Genomic DNA, 14,708 nt, shown 5'->3' on the forward strand with positions numbered 1-14,708 from the left:
AACTATTGAAAATTTGATAAATGTTGACCCCTTTCTTATCCAACCAATCACGTTCGAGCACTTTTCGACGGTGTCGCTTCCCACTATAAAAGCAAACGGGTCCCTGCTTCTTCCCTCAGTCTTCTTTTGCGGTCGGACTGTGAACACGGTCGGGCGAGTCATTCTGGCTTTGCTTTTGCACCCGCGTCACAGTCCAATTTGTGTCGTCGGAAGAGGAAGACGCAAGATTGATTTGCGGCGGCGATGACGATGGCTTGGGCGCTTCTCCGAGCGGCAAACTACTGCTGCTCGGAGAAGCGTCCAAGCCATCGTCATCGCCGCTGCAAATTTATCCGCGCTCCCAGATTTCGACTCGTGATCGGTGGTCCAGAAGCAAGCCCGTTAGGAACCAGATACCAGAAGCCCCCAGAGTTGCTGATCCGAGGAGATGCTGCTAATCGAGCGTCGGACTGGTGAAATCGCTCAAGCTTTCAAGAGTGAGCATCGTTTCCTGATTTCGACTTGTGCCCGGGGATCCAATACCCGTTGCTGTTGTGCGCCATCCACGTCACGAACCATTCAGCTGGTTCGTCGTATGAGCAAACTCCCCGTTTGACCATGGCAATCAACTGATAACATCCCGTAGTGCTATTTATCTGTAACCGTATCGAGGCTAGAAAGCCATCGGCCCCTTGTCCAGGCCATACTATTTGTGGAAAAAGAGTTGAAGGAATAATATTTCCAACCTTATTACATCTTTATTCTCAAATCAATCTCGCAGCTTCGTACAAAATTTAATTTGTCATGAATAATTGATGGCAACGACAATTTGAGATATTCGTGGACGCTGCTGCAGTGCCGTCGGGTGAGTGCTCACAAATTTCATAACGATGTGTAAACTAGAGTGGAATTCCGACAGTGTCTTTGATTTGCCATATTTTCATGAGAACAACTTTCGATTACGAAAATGATCACATGTAACAAATTGTGACATGTTTAAGAATCTTTTGAAAAAGAATTCCCATGAACAATTTTCCATAATTTTGCACCCATGGATCAGAATTACCTTAATATTAAAGAAAAACTATTTGATATCAATAGCGACTATTGAATATTTGTAATTGTCAACCCTTTCTTCATGTTCGACCTATATCTCCCAGCATTATCAATTTTCGCAATTATCAAGTACAGTCGACTCTCCATAACTCGATATTCAAGGGACCATCGACTTATAGAATTATCGAGTTATAGAACATACCGATACCAAAAATTTTAAAATCAAAGGTTCAAATTTCTATATTCCCAATACTCTTATGATCACTTCTGCAAGCAACAATATCATTTTGTTGATAGCATTTTGAAAAAAATATCTTTGGACACTTTTTTCAAAATCTTCGTAAATCCCTTATTTTTACTAAAAATAATTTTTCTTATTTCTATGTTTTTTAAACTTTTATAGCAACTTGGAAGTCCTTTATTCACTGCCAAACCAGAAATTGTCCATGTCTTCCTGTATAAAAAAGGGTTTTAGATGGATATCGAGTTATGGAGGGAAATTTTCCTCCCGCGTGGCATCGACTAGTAGAGACATCGAGTTATAGAAATATCGACTTATGGAGAGCATGATGTATGGGAATTTGAAGGGACCGCAAAATCCATCGAGTTATAGAATATATCGAGTTATAGAACATCGAGTTGTGGAGAGTCGACTGTAATTCTAAGTCCAACTCATTATTGGCACATATGCATTTCCCAGATTGGTCGATTAGAAAGAGAAGAGCACGAAGGGGAGGAGCATAATCTGCTAATCTAAGGGTATATAACATGCTCCCTTCGTTGGATTCGGTTTCATTCCGTTTCGACTTCCGAGCTGGCACGAGCTCCTCCGATCCTGTGCAGCGACGTCCACGTCCACGGACCATGGCAATCAACTGATCAATCCCGCAGTGCTATTTATCTGTGACCGCATCGAGGCTAAGAAAGCCATCGGCCTTGTCAGGGCCATCAAATTTGTGGAAAAGAGTTGAAAGAATAATATTCCGACCTTATTACATCTTTTATTCCTCAATCAATCTCACAGTTTCGTACAAAATTTAATTTGTCATGAATAATTGATGGCACGTCAATTTGAGACTATTCGTGGATGCTGCTGCTGTGCCGTCGGGGTGAGTGCTCAACATTTCACAACTCCATTCCCTACCACCTAGCCCGCCTGCCGCATTTCCAACCAGTGTCTTTGATTTGCCGAGCCAATTTCGATTATGAATTAAATGATCACATGCAACAACAATTGCGAATGGTTTTCAAGAGAAATTCTGATTGAACAATTTTCCAGCATTTTGGGCACGCATTAATTCCAGAAATTCACTCATTCATACCAAAGAAAAATATTGATTAATCAATGCCTAACTAGGAGAATATTTAAGTAAATGTCACAGCATTTCCAACTATTCACAAGTTTGATCAATTTCCTCACGCATTATCATTTTTCGCAAATTTTCAAGTAATTCTAAGCCCAAAACGTTATTGGCACATACCCATTTTCCAGATTGGTCCGACTAGAAGAGAAGAGCACGAATGGGAGGAGCATCATCTGCTAATCTAAGGGATTAAAGCATGCTTCCTTCGCCGGATTCGGTTTCATTCCATTTTTGCTTTCGAGCTGGTAAGAGCTTCTCCGAACCTGCTTAGCGAGGAGCACCTCGTAGCTAGAAGCCTGCTGAGCTGTTGATCAGCATCTGGTTTATGAGATTTCGGCTCGTGATAAACTCATCTGTGGTGCAGTCAAGAATCAAGCCCGTTAGGCATCATTACTACTTTATTAGACAAATCGAGCGTCCGGCTTGTGGTATCGCTCAAGATTTCAAACTTAAGGCTACGTTTTCAGATTTCGACTTCAGCCGTGTGATCTAATAGCCTGTTGCCGATGTGTACCATCCACATCACAAAACATTCAACTGTCGTCTGTAGCAGAGACTTAAATTTACACTTCGTTGGGTTCTTTTAACCATGGCAATCAACTGATAACATCCTGTAGTGCGAATTCATCTATGACAGCATCCGAGATAACAAAGCCTTTGGCACTTTTCAGGGCCACCAAATATGCGTAAGAGAGTTAACAGAGTAATATTTCCGACTTAATTTATCACATTGCCAAGCAATGAATAATATTTCTCTCAAACCATAAGATCAACAAAGCGATGACTGAAAGCTTTCATTATAATCCTCGAATAACATCCTATAGATACATTGCTGTTAAATATTCTTTAATTAGAATTAACTTAGATTTTGCTTCAGCATGCTGAACAAGCCTCAATCACTACTGTTCTTTCCAATGCTACCATATATTTCATAGGAGGTTACTAATATAATTTCAAAATGATCATACAACCTGAAGTGAAATTTCACATTTTCATAGATAAATATGACGAATTCATCGGAATAAAGATAAGGTATATTTGGGACATGATTAAACGTACACTTGGCTGCAAATCGATTATATGCATATATATTCACGAAAGTTTCGAGGCACTGAAAACAGTATGAAGTCAAAACGAGCAACAAGAAACTTAACATCAAAATGTCAGTTAAATTAACCATCGTGGTCCTACGTCACCAGTTCGTACAACCCCATAGGGAATGTACCCTTATAGTTTTTTAAAACGCATTTTCCGGTAATCGCACTAAGTATTTGCCTGTCTAGTATGTCGTTTGGTGAGTGCATGAGTCTCGCTAGCAGCCCGTCATCGCCACATCGGGCCGGTTTCGCGAGAAGCACCGCTGAGACATGTCTTTACAGCACCCGTGCGCCAATATGGTGTGGCTTTGCTCGATAAAACAATCAATAGTAACTATTGAAACAATACCACCCTGCACGGCGGTGGTGAATTTGGCAACATGAATGGTTGCTCTTTGCGGTGACATGCGGGTATAGCCAGTATGCCGGTGTCTAATGGCCCTAATGAGCCTCGAAACAAAGTCATTCCCAGTGCCGACGAGCGATGTTACGCGTTTGGTTTTAGTAAACTTTGAACAATGTTAATTTGATGTTTTTCATCAAACATACCGAAACTTGGGCTCGACTATGACGTCAGTCACACAAGTTTGTGCCATTTTGTCCGGAAAACAATGTCACCAAACACTAATCACCTTCCACCTGTGCACTGTTGGTTGGTCGAATGTGTGCAAATTGCTGGCATTGCCTCAGCCATCGGCGGCAACTGCATTGGAAAAGGACAGTGGCACGTGCTATATGGATCTAGTTTATCTGAGAATGTTTTACTTCAAGAAGCAGCAAGCAAAGCAAGCACCCTCCCTGCGGTGGAATCTGCAAATGAGCTAGTGCGAATCTGCCCGAATAGGCATCGGTTTTGCTAGCTGCAGTTGCATCGAATGAACATTCCATACAATCTCTTCTGGCGGCAGTAGTACCGGACATGTCGCGCTGAATTCGCGACAAATTGTTCTCGGAAGTCCCTAACATGCCCCACGGCACGTGTTCCCGGTGTAGAAACTGCACCCTACACTCCCCCGATCGAGATATATTTTGTGTACAGTGCCCTCAGGGGCTGTTCAACGTGTCTGTCCGTGCTAGTACTGAGCAACACCCGAGCCAGGAAGCCGAATGGCAACCACACAACGTGTCATGTCACCATCATTCGCAAATTTCATAACGCCAACAATGACCATTTGCAACGCGCCCACCACCCATTGTGTATAAGAATGTTTTCCCAATTTCGTTTGACCCGTTACATCTCGAAGACACACCACCCACCCCATGAACTATGTGAATGGGCCCCATCAATGGAACCGATTGATGGCATTATCGAGATTATCCGATCGATAACATTTGCATCAACTGTTGTTCGATAAACGTTATTATGATAGCCTGAACTGCTGGGATGCTCTTACGAGATCGTTTGTAATGGGACGCTAGAAACATAATGAGCTTCTTTCCAATACGTTGAGAAGAAGAACGAACGAACCACGAAACTTGTCATCATGCCTGCCTAGCTAGCTAGTCCTATGATGTCAAAATTGTCTAAACTACTAACCATGCAGCACAACCGATAGCAAAAATGAAGTTGTTAAGGTGCAACATGGGCAATCAGCATAAATATTGAACTTTAAACGTTCTGCTAGTGAATGAGTGTGGTTAAGGTACCCAACATTTTTTTGGCAATCAGCAGAAATGTTGAACGTACGAAAGTGGATCTTCTTGTTTTAAATTCAAACGGATGGAAAAACTTAGATCTAGGGTTTTTTTTGTGAACAGATGTTTCCCTATACTGCTTAACAATGAAATTCCTATTATTTATTACGCAGCTGAATGGGGATCCAAATCTCTGCAACTGTAATCGTTATAATTAATCAATACTGAAACTGATAACATCGAATAAATAAATGAATTGGATAAATTCAAACTGATCAGAGAGGGGGGTGTTGTCACGTATGAAGTCACCGCCGTGACACTACCTCAGTCGGTTCAATAGTGTGATAAAACAGTCCTAGTGTCAGATTTTCAAAATCAACTCTTTTTCGGGATTGAAATAGTGGCCCTGAAAAAGGGCCTTTTTGGTTTGGTGTGATTGAACGCAGTGTCGGTCGTCATTTACTTGGAGCTGGTGTACTTGGTGACGGCCTTGGTGCCTTCCGAAACGGCGTGCTTGGCCAACTCTCCCGGGAGCAGAAGCCGGACGGCGGTTTGGATTTCGCGGGATGTGATCGTCGAACGCTTGTTGTAGTGGGCCAGGCGGGAGGCTTCGCGGCAATACGCTCAAAGATGTCGTTGACGAAGCTGTTCATGATGCTCATGGCTTTCGACGAAAACGCCAGTGTCGGGGGTGAACTTGCTTCAACACCTGTAGATGTAGATGGCGTAGCTTTCCTTCCGCGCTGCTTCTTCTTCTTCTTATCGCCCTTGACAATGTTCTTCTGGGCCTTGCCGGATTTCTTCGCGGCCTTTCCGCTGGTTTTCGGTGCCATCGTGCTGCTAACGTTGTTTTAGATTTCCAAACGAAAACTGAAACTGATGCCCGGACCGACTTTTTTTTTGACTTTCAATAATCTTTATTGCATGTTTTTGGGATTACATATTTAGTTTTAAGTGGATACAGGAGTATACCTTTTCATCTTTGGTGGTCGATTTGAAATATAATAATGGTTTTAGAAATAAAATGAAATATTAGTTCACCACAATGTGGGATTGGTGGAATTTGGAAAATATATACAAACTTAAAACTACTATTTAACACCTTAAACACTAACCTTAATCTTACTATATACAAGGCGCTTATTAGAGCATGTTCAGATATTAATGCATTTCTGCTTAAAAGACTCTGTCGTAATCCTAATTTTCTCGCTAATTCTGGGGCAATTTGCCTCTTCGTGTAGGTCGATGATCCTTGTGCCAAAAGGGCTATCAAGGATCATCCTTAGCGCTCGATTTTGTGCGACTTGGAATCCTAGCTATGTGGGTTTTGTGCGCATTGACCCCACACCGGAGCTGCGTAGAGTAATGCAGGGGATATCACCTGCTTGTAGACCGCCCAGTTTATTCGCCCTCGAGAGGCGAGATCTGCGGGCAATCAGCGGATAAAGGCTTCTGGTAAGGGCTTGAGTATTTGGTAAGAGATCGATCAACATGGAGCGGAACAGTAACTTGTCGTCAAACAGTAGGCCGAGGTACACTACCTCTGACGACCACTCGACCCTTGTGCCATCCATTGTCACAGTGCAGTTTGGTGGGGGTTTTAGTCTGTAGGATTTGCCGATGGAGGAACATCACCGCTTGGGTTTTGGAGGCATTAATTTTGATTTTCCAGGTGGAAGCGTACTCAACAAAGGCGTCAAAGGCATCGTTGAAGTTTGTTGGTGATTTCGGTAGGCATCCTCCCTTTGACTGCTATTGCGGTGTCATCTGCGAACAGAAAGAACACACAGCCCTCGCCAAGGGGAGGAATGTCGGATGTGTAGATGCTGTAAAGCAGCGGACCAAGCAGGCTTCCTTGCGGCACTCCTGCTGGTATTGGAAGGCGTTAGATAAATAGCCATTCAACGATACCTTGAACGACCTCTGCTGAAGTAGCTTCGGATGATTTTGATAAGGTGGGGTGGAAAGTTGAAGTGACAAAGCTTATATACAAGCCCATCGTGCCAACATTGTCAAACGCCTTCTCGACGTCTAACAAGGCCATGGCAGTGGACTTGGATACAGCCCTGTTACTTTTGATGGTGTTCATCACCCTCACGAGTTGGTGGGTAGTGGAATGCCCTTTCCTGAACCCGAACTGTTCCGGCAGGAGAATGTTCCGTTCATCGACAAACTTGACGAGGCGGTTGAGGATGAGCTTCTCAAAGAGTTTGCTCAGCGCTGAGAGCAGATGCCCGACCGAACCAGTCGGTTCTCTTTATACCCGTAGAATGGTGAGCGCTGTTCCGCCCCTTCGCTTCGTTTGCTACTTCATCCATTTCGTTCGCACCATCCTAGTATGAGTGCAGCGCAGGGCTACGCATGTATAAAAGATACCCTCATCCGGTGAAATCACCATCAGTACCGCTTACGTACGCTTCGTGAACGTTTGTTTCTCAAGTCCACTCAAACTCAACCACAAAATGTCTGGCCGCGGCAAAGGAGGCAAAGTTAAGGGAAAGGCAAAGTCCCGTTCCAACCGCGCTGGATTGCAGTTCCCAGTCGGTCGTATTCACCGTCTGCTCCGGAAGGGCAACTATGCCGAGCGTGTCGGTGCCGGCGCTCCAGTCTACTTGGCTGCCGTTATGGAATATCTGGCCGCTGAAGTGCTCGAATTGGCAGGAAACGCTGCCCGTGACAACAAGAAGACCAGAATCATTCCCCGTCATCTGCAGTTGGCCATCCGCAACGACGAAGAATTGAACAAGCTGCTGTCCGGTGTTACCATCGCCCAAGGTGGTGTTCTGCCCAACATTCAGGCTGTCTTGCTGCCGAAGAAAACCGAAAAGAAGGCATAAGTTACACTGCGTGCATCAAACCAAAAACCGTCCTTTTCAGGACGACAATATCCAGTCCACCGCTAGAGAGTTGTTGTTGAAATATTGCAGATTTATCTAATTTAGCCACAGAGAGGATCGATGAAGAGATATCGGCCATATTATGACCATTTCTGAATCAATTCCTAGATTCCGCGGGGGGAAACGTTTGGGCTTCTTAAATGTTCTGTTCGGGATACCTCGAACTTTCGATTTTTGGAGTTCAATTTGCCGAAACAGAAACATAAAACATTGAAACAGCCAGCCCTGCGTGAGCTGTTCCTGAAGAGAGAGGAGGGTAAACTGTTCATCCAGTTCCTGCCCCATTTTCTACTATCTACTGCTTGACAATAGAAGAGTTGATGAAGCAGGTAGTATTTAAAAAACTTATATTATTTATTCGAGGAAAGGCTATATCAGGAGCTCCTAATATTAAAGGAATCAATCAATTTCCAAACCCCACAATTATCAATTATAACTATCATAGGGGTGTGTTTCAAAGTAAACAAGCCAAAGATTACGTTTCAATCATACGGTCAAACTTTCAATGTTGGATGTTCGAGTTGTCTAGTTTGTAGCAACAAGGGGAGGCGAGCTGGGAAAGCTTCTGAATCCGGAAAAGAGCATAAGAAGAAGGGGAAACATACGGCCGGTACCAGAGAATGAAGTCCGCGCTGGAGATGCACATTCAAAAGTGTGTGCAAAGCGAAGCATGAAGGGACAACTCGAGTTGTCGGTTGGTTGACGTACCTCCCTCATCAGTGTTGAGAGTATGATCGTTCGGTGGTAGGAGGAAGGTCAAGGGGCTTTAGGAAGTAATCGTTCCCCCAGGGGAACAAACAGTTTTAGGTACACTGAAGGGAAAATTGCTCACACAACTCTTTTAGGGAATGCTCTAGTGGCCCTGAAAAGGGCCGTTTTGTTGAGAATGGCAACTATAATGCAGACCGAATTTAAGCGCGTTCTCCACGGATACGGCGAGCCAGCTGGATGTCCTTGGGCATAATGGTGACACGCTTGGCGTGGATGGCGCAAAGGTTGGTATCTTCGAAAAGACCGACCAGATAGGCCTCGCTCGCTTCCTGCAGGGCCATGACAGCCGAGCTCTGGAAGCGCAGATCGGTCTTGAAGTCCTGGGCGATCTCACGAACCAGACGCTGGAATGGCAGCTTGCGGATCAGCAGCTCAGTCGACTTTTGGTAGCGACGGATTTCACGCAGAGCAACGGTTCCTGGCCGATAACGGTGAGGCTTCTTGACACCTCCGGTGGCTGGGGCGCTCTTGCGAGCGGCTTTGGTAGCCAGCTGCTTGCGAGGAGCTTTTCCTCCAGTAGACTTACGAGCAGTCTGCTTGGTACGGGCCATTGTGTTAGATGATGATTAATTTGCTTTCAATCCAAACGGATCAGTTGAAACGCAGCGACAGAATGAGGGTCAAAAAACCAGGCAGTCCTCTTTTATATGCTCATATCGATGCAGGCAACCAATCGGAAGCCACGGAAGAATAGAAAAAGCAAGAGAGGAAAGAAGAACTCAACCCTCGAGTGGGTATAAAAGTGGCCGCTAGTGTTTGGCGCAGCCATCATTCATCATCAGTTGCGTGATAGTTTTCGAGTGAATAAGACGTGCGAATCGGAAGCTAAAAGGAAAAGCGAAAAGGAGAGAGACCTATTTTCGACGGTGCCACCCGTCAGTGTGTGAAAGAGTGTTCAACCGCGATCGTGTTGCGATCACAGTGAGCGTTGGCATTTGCGTTGTGTGACAGCAAAAGGAAGAGAAGAAGCGAGCCGGAGTGATTCCGTCGGCGAGCTGCAGTGCAGCAGGGCGTTGCGGGGTGGGAAAAGAAAACAACAAAAACCGTGAAAAGTTGTGGTGGTCGTTCGAATTGATTTCGCCGACGTTTGGTAGTGCCTAAACGAATAGGATTTTGCGGTACGTGGAAGGAGAAGAAGAATTCCTCTAGTGCGTGAGTGAAGACAATTGATTGTCTGGAGTTGTGATTGTGGGAGCTCGGCCTGTTGGCCATGGCGGCTGTAAATGCCGCTCCCCCGGGGGGAATTCCGGTAACGGGAGAAGATTACCGGAATGGTTGGATCCGAACAGTAATCACGGACAATTAGTGGTGATGTCGATGGTGGCGAAAGACGGAGGAAAGTTCCCGGACAATCCGTTCGTTATCGGGCGGTCGCTGGAACATGCCGCCGGTGGAAAATTGGACGAGACGTACACCGAAAACAGAGGTTCGCGGTACGTTTTGAAAGTGCGAAGTGAAGCGAAAGTGCAAAAGTTGCTGCAGATGACGGAGCTGATTGATGGCACCAAGGTGGCGATTCAATTGCATCCGACGATGAATTTCGTCAAATGCGTTGTCAGCTGCCCGGAAGCGATCAACATGAGCAAGGAATTGCTTGAAACGGAGTTGAGCAGCCAGGGCGTGACGAATGTCCACCGAATCACACGACAGGATGGAAAGGTAAGAGTAAATACCCCTACCCTTATTTTGACCATCAGTGGAACTGTTATCCCGAAGCATATTTGGTTCGGTTCGCTTCGAGTTCCCACCCGTGTGTATTATCCCTCCCCAATGGTTTGTTACAAGTGTTTCGCGTACGGTCACACAAAATTGCGTTGCCAGGGGCAGGAACGGTGTCGAAATTGTTCGAAAAGTCACCCAATCGATCTCGAGGCCGGCTGTGCATCGCCTCCGCAGTGTTTGCATTGTGGCGAAGGGCATCAGTCGAACAGCAAGAAATGTAAGGTGTTCCAGAAGGAGGAGGAAATCATCCGGATCAAGGTCAACACCGGCGTGTCGTTCATTGACGCGAAAAAGGAGTACGACCGGGTCCATGGCGAAAAATCGTATGCTGGGGTTTCCGGTGCTCAGAATCGATTGCAGCAGGACGAAAAGGATCGGGAAATTCAAGTTTTGCGGGCTGAAGTGGAGCGGATGAAAGGAGTCGACCAGGAATTGGCGAAGCTCCGAAAAATCGTCGAGGAGCTTTCGACGAAGAAGCATAAGCGGAGCAAGAAGGAACGAACGATCCAAGTCATGAAGGTAACCGATTCGGAAATGGAGGCAGAAGAAATCGACAAGAAGGACAAGTTGGCGAAAAGGAAGCAGCAAGGAGGATCCGGAGAAATCTCCCCTCCCTACAAGCGGAATACGAACGGGAACGATTCGGAAGTAATGTCGGGTAGCAACTACGAATCGACGGGAGCTATTGGTGGCGAGGTGAGTTCACCTCTTCCTCAAAGATCCAGGTATGGCCCAACGAAACCGCAATCAAGCCGCATGTAACAGTCGAAGTAGTGAACAGCATAGTTGTAGCCCCCCAAAAGTGTTTGCAGTGCAGTGGAACATTAACGGCCTTAAAGGCCGTCAGGATGAACTTTTGTTATTAGTGCGTGAAAATCCTCCTGTAGCTATCGCTCTGCAGGAGACTAAAAACAGTGACAACTCGTTTCTTGGGCGCTTCCTCCGGGAAGAATACGTATGGTTTAATCGTGTGGATCCGGAAAACAGCACGGTGCGGGGCGTCGCTCTTGCAGTGCGTAAGTCTTTCGATCCGTCTCCCGTGGTATTAGACTCTTCCATACCAGCAGTAGCAGCAACGATCCTTTATCCAATAGAAGCCACTCTGGTTTCTCTATACATCCCTCCAGATAAAATGACTGTCCAAATGGTGGAAGACATCTTAGCGTCGATTGTGCTGGCAAGCAAGTATCCGCTAGTGGTGATGGGAGACCTTAATGCCCACCATGAGGCTTGGGGCTCCAATAAATCAGACAATAAGGGAAAAGCAATCCTAGAGTTCGTGGTTGATCACGACCTAGTGATTTTGAATTCCGGACAAGGTACCCGATTAGATCCTGTCAGCGGAAAGTTATCTGCAATCGACCTCACCATTGTATCAACGGAGATTGGGTATAAACTGAGCTGGACAGTGGATGAAGATAACCGAGGTAGTGATCATTTCCCGATCATAATATCCGTTACTGGAGCTGAAGTTGCTAAGCAGACTAAAAGGCGGCAATGGATGTACAACAAGGCGGATTGGAAGGGTTTTGAGAACTCCATCGAGAAGAAAAGTGACCAGTTTTCCAGCATCGCTGAGTTCACCAAGCTCGTGAAGTCAAGTGCGGAGAAATTCATTCCTCGAACCAGCTCGAATGTTGGGAGAAAATCGGTTCACTGGTGGAACCCGGAAGTGGAAAACAACGTAAAGTACCGGAGGAAAAAGCTACGTAAGGTAAAAAAGCTACCCGACCATCACCCGGAAAAGGCCGAAGCTGTTAAAGAGTTCAAGCTAGCGAGAAACAACTGCAGACGAGTCATCAATAAAGCGAAAAAAGCATCCTGGGACGAGTTTACTAATTCGTTCAATCCAGACACTCCAGTGAGCCTCATCTGGCGTAACGTGAAAGCGTTGAGCGGGAAGAATCAAGTAACGGCACCAACCCTTCGGCTGAATGACGTGTTTTTGGAGGACCCCAAAGAAATTGCAAACACAATGGCTGATTATCTTGAGCAGATATACGGACCTGAAGAGATGATTGCGGCCGAGCCCATGGCAGATACTCCCAAAATTGAAGAGCTGTTGTGGGCAATAGACCAGGGTAAAGGGCAATCCGTTGGGCCTGATTCTCTCGGATACCCAATGTTGAAACACCTCCCATATATGGCCAAAGTCGGTTTCTTGAAGCTTATCAATGAGGTTTGGAAGTCGGGAAAAATTCCACATGAGTGGAAGGAAGGTACAGTTATCCCGTTACCCAAACCTGGTAAAGACCCCAAGATTCTCGGCAATCAACGTCCCATCACATTGATGAGCTGTGCTGGGAAGACGGTAGAACGGATTGTCAACCGGCGGCTCGTTGAGGTAATTGAATCAAACCAGCTGTTGGATCCACGACAATATGGGTTCCGTCAGGGAAGAGGCATCGATATGTATCTAGCGGATCTGGAAGCATGCGTTGACGAGGCTCTAGGAAAAAAGCAGCACATCGACTTAGTTTCTCTGGACATCAGCAAAGCTTACGATCACATCTCCAACAAGGCAATAGTAAGACAGCTGCAAAACTGGGGAATTCACGGAAGGTTGATGGAGTTTGTTCAAGACTACCTCAGAGATAGGTACTTTCGAGTGGCAATTGGAGGGACCTTCTCTGATAGGAAGAAACAAACCAACGGCGTACCACAAGGATCAGTGCTGGCAGTGACTCTCTTCGTGATCGGCATGAACTCTGTATTTGGCAGGGTTTCGGAGAGTAGTCCATCGCGCGTGCTGCGCTTCTTTGTTTATGCTGACGATATTGTCGTAGTCATCTCCGGTCTGAACCAAAAGGCAGTCAGGAAAAAGGTACAAGAAGTCGTTTCATGGATAGGAAACTGGGCCAATGACAGCGGCCTTAAAATTGCTGCTGAAAAATCGAAGCACCTTCACATTTGCAAAAAGTTGAAACACGCAAACCTTCCAGAAGTGAAACTAAATGGAGCCAGCATACCACTGGTTAAAAGTACCAAAGTGCTTGGGGTGACGATCAACAGCAGATTCGACTTCAAGGAACATGCAGTGCAGGTCAAGAAGGAGTGTAAAAGTCGAACATCGTTGCTTCGGATCATTGGACGTCGATCCGGCGGAACAAGGTCAACTTTGCTGTACATCGGAAAGGCCCTAATAATTCCGAAGATATTTCATGGATGGGGCATAGTAAGTCGGAGCAATACGCAAGCAACAAATATCTTGAAACCTGTTTACAACGATATGCTACGTATTGCTTCCGGTGCGTTCCGGTCTAGCCCAATAGTAGCAATTTGTGCGGAGTCTGGCGAGCTGCCTTTTGAGCACTTGGCATGCCAAGTACTAGTGGCAAAAGCTTCGAAGCTGGAAGAGAAAAAGGCATTTGCAAACCACTCAGACGAGTGGCCAATTTCAACGCGTGCGAAAGGTATGTTTGAAGAAGCGACGGGTGAGGAATTGCCGCCCGTAGCGGAATTCCCCCGACCGCTGAGAAAAAGCTGGGCGTCTGCGGAAATAACGGTTGACTGGTCTATTAAGTCCCAATTCAAAGTAGGAGAAGCCACCAGCAAAGCACAAGCACTATTTATCGATTTAGCGAGAACAAGCTACGTAAACTTTAAGCATGTTTTCACTGATGGATCGGTAGACGAAGAGGAACGAGTCGGGCTGGGCATATACTGCAACGGAGAGGAGCGGTGTGCCCGTCTGCCGACGGGTTGCACGATTTTTTCGGCAGAAGCGAAGGCGTTACAGCTTGCTGTTCAGTCCGTTGAACCTGGAGAGAATGCTGTCATCTTCACGGACTCCGCGAGCTGTGTGGCAGCGATCGAAGCGAACACCACCAAACATCCGTGGATTAGAGCAGTGCAGATTGAAATGGAGAAGAAGAACGCGGTGATTTGCTGGATCCCTGGACACGTAGGAATTGATGGGAATGAGAAAGCGGATGCATTAGCGAATAGTGGAAGAAGAGAAGAAGTGCGGGATCGACAGGTACCGGCCGTCGATCGAAATAGTTGGAGCAAGAAGATTCTGGAGTATGTGTGGGAAGGGGCCTGGCACCAAGAACGATCAGTGAAATTAAGAAGAGTGAAACCATCAACTGCTGCATGGAGGGACCGAAAGACTCGTAGTGAACAAGTGGTGCTAACCCGATTGCGTATCGGGCACACGAAGATAACCCATGGGTGGTTGATGGAAA

The 14,708-nt window shown here is 46.0% G+C and overlaps 2 protein-coding genes across 2 annotated transcripts; one reads left to right on the plus strand and one right to left on the minus strand.

Annotated features, from left to right (window-relative positions):
• Window positions 1–5,590: 5,590 nt before the first annotated feature.
• On the minus strand, window positions 5,591–5,964 carry LOC5579076 (histone H2B). The gene is made up of 2 exons (XM_021850875.1): window positions 5,829–5,964; window positions 5,591–5,754 (listed from the first exon to the last, which is right to left on the minus strand). Exons 1-2 carry the CDS (start codon window positions 5,962–5,964, stop codon window positions 5,591–5,593), a joined length of 300 nt encoding a protein of 99 aa, XP_021706567.1.
• A 1,629-nt stretch (window positions 5,965–7,593) lies between these two features.
• LOC110678257 (histone H2A) lies at window positions 7,594–7,968 on the plus strand. Its single transcript, XM_021850876.1, has one exon. It carries the CDS (start codon window positions 7,594–7,596, stop codon window positions 7,966–7,968), a length of 375 nt encoding a protein of 124 aa, XP_021706568.1.
• The last annotated feature ends 6,740 nt before the right edge of the window (window positions 7,969–14,708 follow it).

This window comes from Aedes aegypti, chromosome 3 (genome assembly GCF_002204515.2).
Source record: "Aedes aegypti strain LVP_AGWG chromosome 3, AaegL5.0 Primary Assembly, whole genome shotgun sequence".
NCBI lineage: Eukaryota > Metazoa > Arthropoda > Insecta > Diptera > Culicidae > Aedes > Aedes aegypti.

Bases quoted from the DNA above. Each gene is read 5' to 3' on its own strand.
- LOC5579076 (XM_021850875.1), bottom strand. From the start codon at position 5,964: ATGGCACCGAAAACCAGCGGAAAGGCCGCGAAGAAATCCGGCAAGGCC. The intron at 5,755-5,828 runs GTTCACCCCCGA...GACATCTTTGAG, and splicing joins ATCTACAGGTGTTGAAGCAA to CGTATTGCCGCGAAGCCTCC.
- LOC110678257 (XM_021850876.1), top strand. From the start codon at position 7,594: ATGTCTGGCCGCGGCAAAGGAGGCAAAGTTAAGGGAAAGGCAAAGTCC.